The sequence below is a fragment of the Bidens hawaiensis genome, unplaced genomic scaffold (genome assembly GCF_021521415.1).
Source record: "Bidens hawaiensis isolate Kalapana, Puna unplaced genomic scaffold, B.hawaiensis_p1.1 tig00047364_1, whole genome shotgun sequence".
Taxonomy (NCBI): domain Eukaryota; kingdom Viridiplantae; phylum Streptophyta; class Magnoliopsida; order Asterales; family Asteraceae; genus Bidens; species Bidens hawaiensis.
This window is the reverse complement of record NW_027498448.1, coordinates 31,547-47,927: the sequence shown is the minus strand read 5'-3', so window position 1 is coordinate 47,927 and position 16,381 is coordinate 31,547. Positions and strand designations below refer to the sequence as shown.

At 35.1% G+C, this 16,381-nt stretch overlaps 2 protein-coding genes across 2 annotated transcripts; one reads left to right on the top strand and one right to left on the bottom strand.

Moving 5' to 3' along the window:
- Positions 1-2,908: 2,908 nt before the first annotated feature.
- Positions 2,909-5,889, top strand: LOC143596910 (large ribosomal subunit protein eL19y). The gene is made up of 4 exons (XM_077075566.1): positions 2,909-3,040; positions 4,440-4,562; positions 4,760-5,073; positions 5,839-5,889. Exons 1-4 carry the CDS (start codon positions 2,929-2,931, stop codon positions 5,887-5,889), a joined length of 600 nt encoding a protein of 199 aa, XP_076931681.1. The 5' UTR covers positions 2,909-2,928.
- Positions 5,890-10,833: 4,944 nt separating this feature from the next.
- On the bottom strand, positions 10,834-13,149 carry LOC143596909 (uncharacterized). The gene is made up of 4 exons (XM_077075565.1): positions 12,970-13,149; positions 11,713-12,504; positions 11,330-11,377; positions 10,834-11,234 (listed from the first exon to the last, which is right to left on the bottom strand). Exons 1-4 carry the CDS (start codon positions 13,147-13,149, stop codon positions 11,004-11,006), a joined length of 1,251 nt encoding a protein of 416 aa, XP_076931680.1. The 3' UTR covers positions 10,834-11,003.
- Between the last annotated feature and the right edge of the window lie 3,232 nt (positions 13,150-16,381).

The following is a 16,381-nucleotide window of genomic DNA, read 5'->3' as shown; positions in this document are numbered from 1 at the left end:
CATACTCACTTCATAGGTGTGAGTTGTTTTTAAAATCTTTAAATTTGTATGATATATGTGTTTTTTTGTTAAATTATAAGGATAAAAATAAGAACTTCAATTTTAGTGCTGTAAGTGCAACCTGTCAACTTGTTTAACCATTTTATATTCATCAGTTACATGTGTCATGTTTAGGTCACATAATTTTAAGTGTGTCTAAGAGTGCCCTTGACATGTTCATACTATTTAAATATAACCTTAGCTCCATACGATTGGCGGGATTATTATTTATTAATCAAAATCTTTAAGCCTTCTAGTTTGTGCTTAATATACACATAATTAAGATTAATGCTGCTTATATTGGAATCACACACGTCCTATAACATAATCATTGTGTATTGATATTTAAATCAGAAAATAATCAATCAATTAGTCATTGCATGGGCCAAACACTTAGGTATCATACGTTTTATTAGTTTAAATACACAACTTCATATTATTTGACTATGTGTGATTATATTATTTTTTACCCGTCATCGGTGCAAATTCAAATTTATAACTTTTCTCATGTGATTAGGCATGCAGTGGCGGATGTAGAGGAAAAGTTCAGGAATATCCCAAATTTTTTTTGGAACCATTGATAATCTAATTTTGCAAATAATTTACGGTTAATTGATCAATTTGGTTTTTGAATGTAGAAAGCGGATGCAAATAATAGTTGAGGACTAATTTTGCAAATAGTTAATAGTTAATGCATCACTTTGAAAGTTGTAATTTGGGGGAAAAAATGTGGACAGCATGTTTAGAACATGTGCGAGTAAGGTCCAAACAATTTATAGTGATATTTGATAGCTACACCGACAGTTCCAGGTGATGTTATCAAACTGCTAAACATAATATATACCAGTTTCCTAAGAATACTAAAAACCTTAACTATTTGTACTTTACCGACAAAGTTAAACGGTAGTCCGTACTACTCCTAAACCCTACCTAAATATGCCCCTGTAGGTGTGATTACACACATGTAAAGTTAAAACTTAGGGTATGTGACTAAGTTTATTATTCATACTCGTAGTGTAACAACCCTCAATATTTGGCCATGTAAACAAGATGAGTTCAAGCCAAAATATACTTGCAAATTGGCATGCCCGTTTGACTCGTTTAAATTAAGTCCTCATTTTAATGTTTATAAGTTATATCTCAAATAGTAGACCAGTCTTAATCATTCTAAGCCCAAGTCTTACATCAATTTTAACTCGTTGGCTCACTTCGTGCTCCAATTTAATCTATTTAACAAATTTACATGTATGTTATTTTTTTAAATTTAAAATCGAAAAATAAATGAGCAGGTTTTAACTTTTTACAAGCGGAACTCGAACTCAGTTTTCATCCCAGGGCCGAGTGGGGTTGACTCATTTATCTTCATGCACGAGCTAACCTAAAATTTGCTCGCTCGCCTAGGGGTGTTTATTGTTTGGTTTCAAACCGATTAAACTGAATATCAAATTAAACCGAAATCTAAAACCGAACCGAATTAGATTTTTAACTTTAGACTTTTAGGAAATCTGAATTTGGCATGAACCTAAGACCATCTCCAATAGAAGATTCTTAAATGTTTTTAGACAAGAGAGAATGTGATAATGATAATTCAATGTTTTGTAACTTAGCCCAATCGTATTACATAATTACCCCACCCCAATCCAATAATGGTATAGATACAACAAATCCTAACAAATTAATAATAATAATAATAATAATAATTCCGGTTTATTCGGCTCAAAACCAAATTTGTTTCGGATCATTTTTCAGCCTCGACTAAAAAATTTTCAAATCGTAAAAACCGAATTGACTAACCTCCTCAAGCTCGTTAAGCAATTGTATCCTCATTTCACAACTCCTTACCAGTCGCTAACCTATGGTTATTTTCAGTTTTGTAACTGATTTCTACTATACCTGTTTATAACCGATTTTGGTTTCCTGAACCGGATCCTTTTGTGCATCACTACCTTGAGGTGGGAAAAAAACCGATTCCGGACCGACATGGTGGTTCCTACCCGGAACTGGACCCGACCTGACCTACGAGTATGGATTGGATTTTGGGTTTCTCCCCATAACTAGAACCGACCCTATAATTCCCGATAAAAGCCCTAAAACCTGGTCAAATACCCAAAACCGGCTTTTGACTTTTACTAACCACACCCGAAACCGGTTATGTTTCCTAAAAATACCCTGGTTTGTGCACCTCTACTAGAGGTGCACAAATCGGGTTTTTCAAATACCCGCTTCCGGTTATGGAACCGAGTTCGGGTATTGGAAAATTGGGTATTGGCAATACCCGGGTCGGGTTCGGATCCGTGTATCGTGTCTAAAAACTATACCTTATGCATTGGGTTCGGGTCGAGTATAGAACCGGGTACTCTAAAACCTGGTGTTGAAAAAACCTATTTTTGGGGTTTTTTCGGGTATTTATCGGGTATAGATTGGATTTTTAAGGGGTCATTCTTTTTAAGGGTATTTTTCGGGTATTTTTCGTGTATAGATAAGGTATTTGAAAAACCCGCTTTCGAGTATTGGAAAAACCCGTTCCATGTATGGAATCGGTTCTGGTTTTCGGGTATTACCGGGTACAAATCAAGTCTGGTTCGGGTACTGGTTTTGGTACTGTATCGCATACCTATCCGTACTCTACGGGGAGGGTCGGGTATGGTTTCAAGTATAAAAAGCTCGGTTCCAGGTTTCTTTTTGGGTCCGGTTCCGGATTCGTTTTTTTTTCACCTCTAGCCTCTGCCACCACATTTACACGAACGAGATTCCAGTGGGCCGTTATGAAATAGAAGCAAACCGAGCCCATCTAACTAACGGAAAACGGTTATTGATTGATTGATGAGAATGATATAAACCACATTATCATCCACCACTCAAAACCCTAGCCGCCGTAACAACTAACTCATGGTATCACTGAAGCTACAGAAGCGGCTCGCCGCTAGCGTCCTCAAGTGCGGTAGAGGCAAGGTCTGGCTCGATCCGAACGAAGGCAATGAGATCTCCATGGCTAACTCTCGTATGTATTCACTTCACACTCCTTCAATTTCAGTTTCGTTGATTATGTATCTAACGATCGTTTTGTTATCAGTTAATTAGGTTAAACTTTGTTGTAGTGATGACGTAATCGGTTATTGTTTAGAAAATAATCTTGTTATTTGCTTATTGTTTTGAAATTGAGCTTGTTACGTTTCGATATTTTCATGTGTTAGCTTTATAATGCTGATGTAATCGATTATCATTTGTGATCTGTTTTCGTTTCTGTATTGTTGTGATGATAGAGGCTGTTATTGTATAGGAATTGAGCTTGTTACGTTACGATTTGTTTATGTATTAGGTCAAACTTGTTGTGAGCTGTAATTGTTATGTGTCTACTTGTAATGATAACGTAGTCGGTTGTTGTTTAGTAACTAAACTTATTGTATGCTTATTGTTTAGGAATTAAGTTATTCGATGTGCTTTGTTCATGTATTATTTGCGATATGTTTAGCTGTGACGTTAGAATCAGTTTGGTTAAAACTTAAGTTTTATTACATCAGATTTGCTCGTGTATTTGGTCAAAACTTTTCGTGAGCTCAAATTGTTATCTGTACCGTTGTTATGATGATGCACTCAGTTATCGTTTAGAAATTGAACTCGTTATTTGCGATATGTTTATTATATATCTGGCCAATTATTTTGTGTTTTGTTTTTAATTTCATCATCATCATCATCGTACTCAGTATATCCCACCAATAGCAAAGCTATAGTAGAGTCTGAGGAGAGTAAGATGTAGACAGCCTTACCTCTACCCCATAGGGATAGAGAGGCTGCTTCCGGTGAGACCCTCGGCTCGATAGTAGTTTTGCATCAAGCCTTGGACATAAGACACATAACACTCAACCATCGGGACACCGACCGATTGGTGCATGTACCCTTGTCTTTCGGCTATCAACGCCACCACATGATGCCTGATTAACCTTCCACCACTTTTAACGTTATTTTCACGATATTGGTAAAATAACGTCAAAATTAGTGCAATTTCGCTTTTGTCCACCCGAGTGTTCACACATATATACATTATATGCGTGCACCGCAAGCAGGGCGTTTTGTTTTTAATTTGTGCATATTAAATGCGATTTGTTAGTGTATGCGGTCAAAGGTTTAGTGAGCTGTAATTGTTATCTGCACTGTTGCTATGATGATGTACATTGTTTATTGCTCAGAAATTGAGCTTCTTATTTGTGATATATTTGTGTATCTGGATAATTTATTATGATTTGTTTTTGTGATGATAGAATTGATTTGTGTTTACAATTAAGCTTATTACATGCGATTTGTTCATCTATTTGGATGACTGTTAATTGATGACTGTCGTGTGCTCTATAATTTTTGAAAGGCTCACTTCTAGTTTTTATTTTGTTGCTCTATAAATACAGGTCAAAATATCAGGAAGTTGGTCAAGGATGGTTTCATCATCAGGAAGCCAACCAAGATTCACTCTCGATCTCGTGCTCGCCGGATGAAGGAGGCCAAGAGAAAGGGCCGTCATTCTGGATACGGTATTTTCTAACTTCCGTGTATCCATAGCTATTGTATGTGTCAAGTAATTTAAGATTCCATTCCAAGATATTTATGTGTTTTGTTTCTAAAAATTTTATCACTAGGTGAGTGTTAAGTGTCATAGTTAATCATCCTTTTTAAGTTGGTTACTTTTAAGATGCATGTGTCTTGATGCTATTACGAATTTGCCCTTTAGGTAAGCGTAAGGGTACCAGGGAGGCCAGGTTGCCGACTAAGATTCTATGGATGAGAAGGATGCGCGTGTTGAGGCGTTTACTTCGAAAGTATCGTGAGGCAAAGAAAATTGACAAGCATATGTACCATGATATGTACATGAAAGTTAAAGGTAACGTGTTTAAGAACAAGCGTGTGCTAATGGAAAGTATCCACAAATCAAAGGCTGAAAAGGCCCGTGAAAAGACATTATCTGACCAGTTTGAAGCCAAACGTGCAAAGAACAAGGCCAGCAGAGAAAGGAAGTTGGCACGAAGAGAAGAACGATTGGCCCAGGTATATATTTAGTTTTCAGTCTATAGATTTAGGTTATGTTTTTATTTCACGTGAATAAAAAATTTAAAGTTAAAATAAGTGGATAATGTATGTAGAGGTCATTGATATATTTAAACAATGGTTTAGACCGTCTAAGTTTGCATCTCTTTTTTGTTTATACCAAATTTGTATAAAACTGAAAATGATCTTATTTTATTTAGTTTTATAATGTTCTGACTCAGTCCCATTGCCGCTTTTTTCAAGTATCATCTTTAGGCACACTATTAGTTGTGTAAATGAGCCGAGCTGACTAGACTTGAGCTTGTTTTACTTTTGTGTCATCAAGCTCGACTTGGTTTGAGTTCTATTTCTAAAGCTTGAGCTTGGCTCGCGAGTAGTTTTTCAAGTTTGTGCTTGCATTGTTTTTTTTATTAATTAAAAATTTTTCAATTTTGATATTTTTTATATATACTTCAAAATTGTAACTTTCTATATATCATATGTATTATTTAGTTTATTTTTTATCAAAATTTTGTATGTATATTAATAATTATTATACAAATGAATATTTAATACGATAACTAAAATACTATATGAATAATTGGCTCGATTAGGCTTGCCAGCCTGCTTGAGCTTGAGAAGTGAAGCTCGGGCTCAAGCTTGTTTATTAAGAAGCTTGTTTTTACGCTTGAGTATGAGTGTACGGCCTTGACTCTTTTATATGCCACTTTTAATCGCCACCCTTCTAACCATAAGCGTTTGTTGCCTTTTTTGTATTTTTTTCAGGGACCACAAGATAGAACCCCAGCTGCCCCTGCCGCTGCCGCACCTACATAGTGAGTATCGATGCGATTCTGTTATGTATTTATTTATATTAGTTATTCGTGATGTTTGTTTTGATGAAAATGAATTTTTTTTTTCAGGGCAACCAAGAAATCCAAGAAGTGAGGTTCTCTACAGCTTTATGGTTAACCAATATTTGTTGGATGCTTTTAGTTGCTTTGTGGTCAATTTTAGTCATCTGTTTGTTTTAATTTTGTTTTGTTTGAGAATGTTTCTTTCCAGGAGATTAAGACTCTTGATACAATGAATTTTTGCCTGATTGTTCTATGTTTGTTATGTTGTATTTTTTAATTATCTGTTAATCATGGGATTATACGAGTGTACGTGATAATCTTTAATATTACAATTACAAGTTATAATTGAAATAGCCGTAAGTGACCGTAACAAAAATATGGAACACGCCATGGCAAGTTTCAATGGATGAGCTTGGTATCAAACCGGTATCGAAAGTATGATCCATTTTCCATCCGAATCCACGGTTTGTTTTCCAAATCTTTAAACGTTTAAAAACAATAAGCCGCTCACGTTTTCAATTTTCAAACATAATTAAATCCATTGTGATTTTGCACATTAAGCAGTGTTATGAATTATGATAATTGTCCACAATAATATATAAAACACTCATTTAGAAAAAATACACACTCCCAAAAACTCCATATCATTATATTATAGGGCTTTTCATTTATAGCCTGACCTAATTCATGGCGTCTGTCGAATCTGCATCGCATCTCCATCCATCGTTTCGATGGTTATGCTTCTCTCAGCCCAAATTCATCCTAAACTTTACTACTTTTCTCCTATCCAATCTGTTTGGTAAGTCCTCAATTCTCTATTTCTACACATATATGTCGATTAATTATGATTTTTGTTGTGTTAATTGAGATGGGATTATTGTCTTCTTTCATTGAATTGCGGATTTAGACTCTAGGTTTTTGTCGAAATTATTCATTTGCTAGGATCTTATAGCAAAATAAATATATATTATCTTTCTACTTTTTATTTATGGCCTAAACCACCTATCATATGTGTACAGCCAAGTTGGACCCTTGAATCTTCCAAGCTCAAGGCAAAGACTGAAGTTCTTGAGATTTTGTTACTCCTTCTAATCTCTATGATAAATCATATCTTACTCACATATTTAGACACTATGTTGGGGAAGATTCACTTAATATTGAATCACAAATTTATTATTCAGCCAATTTCTAGCCAAAGCTAAACGTAATCTCAAAATATGTGCGAAAAGAGTCTCGATTTCAGCTAGAGATTGGTTAAACTAAACTCGGTGTTTGTAAATCACTGGCTAACTACTTAATGCTTATAAATTAGGGGGGGTTTTGGCATTGAGTAACAAAAGAGGGTGGGAGATTGCATTGGTTTTATTACATACCCAAATGATATATGTTGTGCATACTTCATAAGAATTTGGAAGAGTTTCGTGAGTCCAATCTAAGAAGATACATCATGGGTTCACCCAAAGTTATTTTAAGCGTATTGTTGCAAGAAGAACCCATTTGTGTACCTGGATGTGTGATGTGTCTATAGATGGATATCCCATTGGAAGAATACTTTTTAGGAGTTATTATTATTTTTTTTCTTTTGATGTCACAATATGTTCTTTTATAACGCTGTGAATACTAATATGCTATTGTTAAGAATATTTTAATGGTGAAAAAAATCTTATTTATGCTCTGTTTATTATTATAGAATTACACATAAATCACTTGGAATTATAAATTATTGGTTTTTACTTCATTCATCCATATAAAGTGTAAATTTTGAAGGTTTGGTTTATAAGGCTTCTGTTGTTGTTTCGTGGGCTTAATTTGGGATTGTTTAAATTATGAACTTATAGTACTGGATGTGTTAAATGTCAGGAGAAAAACACTAGAAGACACTTTTTTATCGCATAATTAAAGGATCTTTGACTCGGGTTACTTTTTATATATTATATTGTTTATTATATCAACAATAAAGTAAAACTGATGTTTCATATCCTACATCCTACAGATAAGTTTGTTCATGCCTCTTCCCTAGGCTTTTAAAATTGAGTGTTCGGAAAGAACTTGCTGAGGTGGCCTTTGAAGCAAGTTAAAAGGCTGATTTGGTTTATGGCTTGAATGGTGTGCAAGGCTGGGTGGTGAGCCTCTCGACTATATCTAATTATGGGTTGAAAAGATGAGGTTATTCTCATTTTAATGGAGATTTTTGGGTGTTGATTGCTTGAATAGTCTTCATCAGGTCCGTTTGGTTTGTGTCCTTTATGTGGCTGCTGCCGAACTTTGGCAATTTTGGACCTTTTTAATAGTCTTTATGTTTTCTTATAGTTAATATCTATGTTTTTTTAATCTCTAAAGTACTATTTAAATGTTTTTCAAGTTAAGTAGTGATTCGTTGGAGCATTACTGGGAGTCTGGGGCAACATAGAGTTCATTTAGTGTTGTTGTAAATGCGCACAAAACAAATTGGTGTTGGACACCGAAGTTCATTGAGTGTTGTTGCAGATGTGTTAAAAGTAAATTTGTGATCAGTTTGTGATAAGTTTGTGCTTTCAAAACATAAAACTATATCATTTTCCCAAAGTAATGCCACCCGCTGCAACGTAAATCTTTAATTCACCGACGTAAATAATTCTCTTTTTCATCAGTAACTTATTTGAATCAATTGCTTCATCCATCAACAAAACACATTAATTCACTTTAAATAAAAAATTATTAGAGAATTAAGTTCAATATTTGAGAATACCTGCATGAACATCGTAGCAGAACTCGTTGCTGGATCTAGCCGAAGGTCAAACACCATCGGATGGATACACACGCACTCCTTTTGAGACGCATGGAGACGACCAGCTCTAGTAGGCTAGAAACGGTGCCCAACCCAACCCAACCCAACCATATTTACACTTCAGAATGAAAGGTTGTTTCAATATATAATGCTTTTAAAACGATAAGATATCACCATTCAAATATGTTTCGTATCTCATCTCTTTTAACTTTCAAATTGCTAAAAGTTCTCGCTTTACTATTTATATATATCAGCGTGATCGATCTCTTTGTTTATTTAAACTTAAATACCAATAATAATAAACTCCTTACAAAAATGTCCGGTTTGATTAAATGCACTAATACCCTTACCTAATCCAAACTTAACAAGTTTCCATGTTTTGATTTAATATATTCTATTTTGGGTTGACGTGTTTAAAGGTATTGTGTATGTATTTCATCTACGGGTCTCCAGGGTTTGATGTGTTTTCAGGTCATTCATTATATTTTCTTAACCGCAATTTAGTCTACTTCTAATACTACACCATCGTTCACTAAGACTCAACCAATTGGAGAGGGGCAACATATTACATACCTGGATAGCGCTAGGTGAAAGGCACTTAGATGGTCATTCTTTATATAATCCTTTTATATTAATACATCAAACTTTTAAAATTTACCGTTTTATATAAAAAAAATTGCCATCAAAGTGCCTTCGACCGAGCACTATCCAGGTACATAACATTTTGCCCCTCTCCAATAGGTTGAGTCTCAATGAACGATGGTGTAGTATTAGAAAGTATTTTACGTAGTTAACCCTTAACTAAAGAAATACTAAATTATTTATGATTGTTACGTGTTACGGCAATTGTCGGCTCATATTTACCATATAAAAGTTCAAAATCATTGTGTACGACACAAATATTGTTTCGGAAGTTCAAATGTTTAGACATTACTGGAAAACGACTATTTCTAACCTTCAAAAAGAATATGAAAGCTGTTGCAAATGTCCTTTTACGACCGTCTAAAAGAATGTTAAGGGTATGGGGGGCACAATCTGATTTGCCTAAACTACCTAAATGCAACCAGCCAATCAAATTAATCAATGGCAAACACCTCATCTTTTTAACCAAAATACCCAAACCCTTTTTTCATTGTTTTCTTTAACAAAGTATACAGGTAGTACAAGTAGATTTTGGAAACCGAAATTGGAAACCGATAGGTTGGCGGTGATGAACATTACCCGAGCTACACCCCAGATACCCTCACAAAGACAGGAATTTGCTTTGTTTTATTATAAAGAAACCGTTCATGCAGTACAATATGAACAAGTAGCAGCTTTTAGATTATATAGTTTGGTTCAAGATAAGTTTAATTTTCAGGCCAACAGTGTAAAAGTCGGAACCGATCCTGTAATCTGAACCGACTTTTTAACATTGTTTATATATATTTCATTGTTGTAATATAGTTATTTCTATGTATTAATGAACCACTTTTGGTATTTCAAAATTTTTATTACAAAACATACTATTATGAGAAAACACATTAATAAACCCATAAAGCTGGTAACCCAAAAGCGACCCTCAAGTCGCTACCCTTACCGGCCCACCCAACCCAGGCGGCTTGGTTTGTCATTTCTCAAACTGCAGTCAGCGAGAAATTTAATCAAAACCAACATAACCAGATCATGGAGCCCACATTGATCAAAGTTGACATCATATTCGATACTCGTGTGCAACACATATATCACTTCATAAGTTGTTTATTGTGCATGATATATTTGCATCAGGCACTAATACATTATCATAGCAGTCAAGTGGGCAATGGCAAAGACAGTAAGAAACCCTGATGTAATGAAGAAGGTACAAACCGAAGTTAGAGAAGCCTTCATCGGGAAAACATGGATTACAGAAAGACATTCAAGTAATCTGCATTTGGTAATAAAAGAAACGTTACCGCTTCACTCTGGTCTCATTAGTGTAAAGCGAAATGTAAGATTGATGTTATGATTTACATGCAAACCAAAAGGCTATCGATGGCCATTCTTCCTGGTCAATGAGTAGTGGGCCAATATAGTCAAAACAAGTAAGAAAATCCCGATAAGGGGTCAACAGAAAACCCCAATCGCTATCAAATATATGTAATATGTAAACTATATACGTCTATATTACATCGCAGTTAATTCAAAACACAATCAGATATTATTCAATTTCACAAAAAAAATGTAAACAAATCACAGGTGGGAGGAAAAGAGATAACAAGCTGCAACAAAAAACAACTTCTAATCACTTCTTTTGCACCCGCCTTAAACATCAACCCAAATTCAACCATGTCAGCCATCAAACTAGATTACTTTTGGAGCCAAGGGTGTTGCAAGCACTGCTGTGCGGTAGGTCGTTTCTCTGGATCAAAATCAAGAATTGGATTCAAGAACTCTGCAAACTCACGAGCATCAGTTTCAGGAAACTTGAACTTGTCAATGAGTAAACGACTCAGTGATGAGTGTTTGAGTCTGCGGATCCTTTTTAGGTCACCATGTCTATCAAAGTAGTCTTTGGATTGACCCCCACCAATGGCTATCTGTTTAAGTTTAGTAAAAAAGGAAAAGAATAATAAAATAAAAGTATCAATATTTATAGCTTAGATGGGAATTGAAGGAGTTGAATATTTGTCACCTTCTTAGGCATCTTTCCTAGAAGTTCCATCATTAGAGCAAGGTGGTCCTGCATTGATCATGCCACATAAGCAAATAATTCCAGCCGAAGATATTAAGAGTGGTCCATAAACAACAAACCAGAAGTGTCAGCGTCGACCCATTTACTTATAAATGAGTCGATTCAAATTATAATTTTACATAACCGTTCAAACAGGTAAAACAGGCCAGGTTATCATGTCTTTTATCACTAACGGGTCAAACAGGTAAAATCAAAACAAGTTCGCTAAAAAGGAAAGGTCAACTCCAATTGTGGAAACTCATCCAACGTGTACTTTTAATGCATAAACACTAACTATACATGAAAAGGTTTACAATTATGAACAAAAAGTAAAAGTGCAATACCTCATCTTCACTGAAACCAGGTCCCGGCTTCGGAGCGAACATCATTTCACCAGTAGCAAGTTCAAACGCAGTGCAAGCAAACGACCACATGTCAACCGGGAACGAGTAACCCGATTGCAGAATAACTTCAGGAGCCCGATACTGTCTTGTCTGAATCTCTTCAGCAATTGGTTTATCAGCCCAACATGCGTTTCCCAAATCCACAATCTTACACCTAAAATCAATACCATCAAGGCATCTTTCAGGCTTCACCTCTTGTGCACACCCGCCCATCACACCCCGTCTTTCAGCTGCAATTTTAGCCACCGCTCTTCTCACCCGCTGCTTCAGTTTCTTTTCAATCACATTAACCGCCCCTCCACTGCCCAAACTTCCCTCAGGTCGTTCAAGAATTGGGGGCGTTTTCGACCTAATCGGATCTTTCGCTGGATTTATCGTAGACATAAGAAGTATATTCTCAGGTTTTAGATCCGTGTGTATTATATGAAGCTCTCGGTGTATATAATCAAGTCCGATTAATATGCATCTACACACCTCCTTCACTTTACTCAACTCAAGACCTTTGTAACGGTTATATCTTATGAGGTGCAGTATGCTATCACCAAGATACTCAAGAACCATGCACAAATGCTGCCCGTTGGGGCCCCTGTGTTTGAAATGATCCACTAATTGCACAACACATTTCTCATTTTTCGGATCATTCTCCGTTAGAGTCGATAGAATCTCGATCTCGTGGACTGCAGCTTGCACAAACTCAGGTGCACTCTTCTGGATCTTGAGCGCAACATATTTCTACAAATTAACAACCAAAACTTGTATCATTATGAACCCTAACACCAATATAGGCTAATCATATATAATTTACAGCATGGGGTTCTAAAACTAGAAAGTCATAGGAAGGGTATCAAATGGACTCCGATCGAACTCAAACTAGCGGCATTAGAACTGTCTCGTCGAACTCTACGATATTAGATTTGTTCAGATCATTATGCCTTTTTATGTTATATTTTGCGGTCCTTTTTTCCTAAATTTAGGAGACCGTGTATGATAACTTAGCCCGATTTACATTAACAAAAATGATAAAACAACAAATTAGAAATAATATTAAGTTTTCATAACAGGTAATGATCTACATTTGGTACTGTTAATAATATTAATAACATGATTTGATATTATAATATAATAATGTACTAATTAGGTTAGAAATGGCATCGGAATGACAGATCTCGCATAATTAGGTTAAAAGAAATAACTTACGGATGTTTGTGTGTCGTAGGCAAGCCAAACGGTGGAGAACTGGCCCCAGCCGAGCTTCCGTTGGGCGATGAAGCGACCGGCGGCGAAGGAATCGCCGACTCTGACGGCGTGGTAGCCTCCTTTCCGGTAGGAATCGAAGTCCTCGTCGTCCTCAGAGGCGGATGAAGAAGAACAGGACATGATTGATTGAATGATCAATGAGTTAATTTGATCTGATCCTTCAGACACAATAATAATAATAATAATAATAATAATAATAATAATAATTTGAAAGATGAATAATATTATTATTGCTGAATGAATAAAGAGAAATTTGGGGAAAGTAAAGAGTGGTCTGCCTGGCCTTCAATCCAACTCTTTCTCCACTTTTTCCTCGCTCTTCAAACTCAAAGGTCCTGCCTTTTTCAAGTTTCCTTCTATTTACTTGCTTTCTATATCTTACTAGCCGGTGTGACACACGGGGTTGTAAACATTAATCCGAAAACATGTGTTAATAAATATGATAAAAAGTAAACTTAAACAATATAATTAAATAAAAGTTTTCTTTCCCGTCTGTTGTAACGTAGGGTTGTGTTAGTGTTGCACTACTATTTTGGATATATAAAAGAATAGTTAATCATCATGTTCTATATATGAGTACAGCAATCATACATACTACTAGAAAAACCTCTTTGTATGTCAAATTATTAATACCGGAAATCTTAATGTGAGGTCAAGCCATAATCACAAAGGTAAAATGGTAAAAAAGTTCATCATATTAATTTTTTTATAACAAAATGCTTCCGTAATCCATAGTTCCTACACTGCCTTATTGTATGGATCCAAAAAAGAGTTTGTATGCTGGTAATGTGAGGCCTTAACGTTTTTTTAGGTTCGTTGTAAAGTTCAGCCGTGTTTGAAGTGAATATTGGTGACAAATATAAGCCATTGAGCCCCCCTTCTGCAAATATAGAAGACAAAATATTAATAACAATAATAGAAAGTTTCTAAAACTTAAAATGTCAACTTAGGGGGTGTTTGGTAGAGGGAATTGAGGGGTGAGAAATGGAATTGGAAAAAATTCTCTTGTTTGTTTATGAAAGAAAGAGGTGAGAAATGGAAATAAACCATTTCCATTTCTCTTATTTCTTTTCTCTACAAAAAGCGGAGAATTGGATTTCTAGGGTTCCATTTCTCAGTCTCATTCCAGGGTTTCCTCCATCGATCTGCTAGGTATGATTCTTCCATCCTCTCCTTCTTCTTTAACAACATATCTTTGATTTTTGAAACCCTACTTTACGATTTTGCTTGCTTCTGCTCCTTCACTCTTCCGTCACATTAACATGTTCTTTATAACTACGATTTCTTCATCTTCGTATCAGTTTCTCTGTATATCTATTTGAACCAAGGATGAAAGCCATTTTATATATGGGGTTTCAGTATATTACCCATGACCCAGGTACTTTTCATTCTTACTTGATACATAAAGTTGTAACATGAGTAAATGGTCGATTACAAGGGCTGTGTGCATCCGGCGATTTAAGTTCCTATCAAGTAACACGATTTAACTTAACTTCAATCTTCATCCAATTTGGTTAGAAAAAAGTCACACGTACATAAATTTATAGTTTTGTGTAATTTGTAGCTTTAAAGGTGAGGATGAAAATGAAAACATGAGCTTTCAGGTTGTGAAATTGAAGACACAGGATAAGAATAAACTTCAGGAAGAATTAGGGCTTTCAGGTTAGTTTTAGAAATGCCATTTTTGTATCTAATGTTTAGGCCTTTAAATGAATCGAATGAACACAAACGGAGCATGTTCATGTTCGTTCATTCGTTTAGCTTTAACCGAACAAGCGTTTGAACACAAACAAATAAATGAACAGGGTTTTCTTGTGTGTGTTTGTTTGTTAAGAAAATGAACGTATTCGTCTATGTTTGTTTGTTAACAGCATAAAGTATAAACGAACGGTTCAGGAACTTAAACAAACAAACATAACTGAACATAGATGAACAACATAACTGAACTAAAACCTATTAAAAGTAAATGTGAACAATGTTTGTGGTCTAAAAAGTTATTTAGACTAGAGTAAACTTTAATGGGCCTAAAAATTTAAATGAATATGTTAACGACCTAAAAAATTCGTAAACCAACGAACATAAAATAATTTAAATGAAAAAACGTAAACGAACGTTCATGAACATAAATGAGCGAACGGGACAAGTAATCATGTTCGTTCGTTTAACTAAATGAACAAAACTTTGTGTTCATGTTCGTACGTAAATAAACGAACATAAACGAATGGTTCACGAACTGTTCATTGAGCGTTTGGTTTGTTTACAAGTCTACTAATGTTTAGTAAAAATATCTGATGGTTTTCTGTTGCTAGATAATAATCAAGAAACTAAAGGAACATGGCAAGAAAGCCTGCAAATATGGAAAGATATTCTGAGAAGGGAGCAATTAGCCGAACAGTTAGATTCATCACGTGCTAAATATGCAATTGAATTTGACATGAAAGAGGTTGAAAAAAGTTTTCGTGAAGAAGATGCAAAGGCGAAAGCCAAAGGCACACAAGGCGTTAGAGCACTTTGGATATCAAAAAGATGGTGGCGTTACCGCCCTAAACTGCCTTACACTTATTTTCTTGAAAAACTTGAACATTCTGAGGTCAGACATGTGACTTTTTCTTAGATTTCTCTTTCTGAACACCTCATTTTTCTCAATATAGAGCTTTGACAAGTGGCTGCTGTTGTGTTCACTGAGGACCTGAAAACATTATATGTAACAATGAATGAAGGGTTCCCTCTAGAATATGTTGTAAGTTTCATACTTTTAATATCTTAAAAACTCTGCAACTTTTTCCTTTGACTTTGACTGATTCGGGTTGTTTTCTATAGGTTGATATGCCTCTTGATCCATACCTTTTTGAAATGATCACAAATTCAGGAGTTGAAGTTGACTTACTTCAAAGGAAGCAAAGCTATTACTTATTAAAGTTTATAATTGCATTACTTCCCGGAATCTTGGTTTTGTGGTTTTTAAGGGAATCGCTAATGCTTTTACACATTACTTCAAAAAGATTCCTCTACAAGAAGTATAATCAGCTTTTTGACATGGCTTATGCCGAAAACTTTATCATGGTAACGTTATAATCTTCATATAAAACTTACTTTCTTGTTAGATATATACATATTTCATGGCCAATTTTTTTTTATTTTTATGTTAAATTCATTTTACAACTGCAGCCAGTTAGAGAAGTTGATGAAACAAAATCAATGTATAAGGATGTAGTGTTAGGTGTAGATGTTTGGAATCTTTTGGATGAATTAATGATTTACATGCGGAATCCTATGCAATATTATGAGAAAGAAGTCAAGTTTGTTCGGGTAATTTTAAATATTTTTGTATGATCAAATATTTGAAATAGGC

Excerpts from the sequence above, each read along its gene's own strand:
- LOC143596910 (XM_077075566.1), top strand. The coding sequence starts at position 2,929 with ATGGTATCACTGAAGCTACAGAAGCGGCTCGCCGCTAGCGTCCTCAAG. Across the intron at positions 3,041-4,439 it reads GATCTCCATGGCTAACTCTC|GTCAAAATATCAGGAAGTTG; the intron begins GTATGTATTCAC and ends CTATAAATACAG. Across the intron at positions 5,074-5,838 it reads GAGAAGAACGATTGGCCCAG|GGACCACAAGATAGAACCCC; the intron begins GTATATATTTAG and ends TATTTTTTTCAG.
- LOC143596909 (XM_077075565.1), bottom strand. The coding sequence starts at position 13,149 with ATGTCCTGTTCTTCTTCATCCGCCTCTGAGGACGACGAGGACTTCGAT. Across the intron at positions 11,378-11,712 it reads CTGGTTTCAGTGAAGATGAG|GACCACCTTGCTCTAATGAT; the intron begins GTATTGCACTTT and ends TGATCAATGCAG. Across the intron at positions 11,235-11,329 it reads TAGGAAAGATGCCTAAGAAG|ATAGCCATTGGTGGGGGTCA; the intron begins GTGACAAATATT and ends AAACTTAAACAG.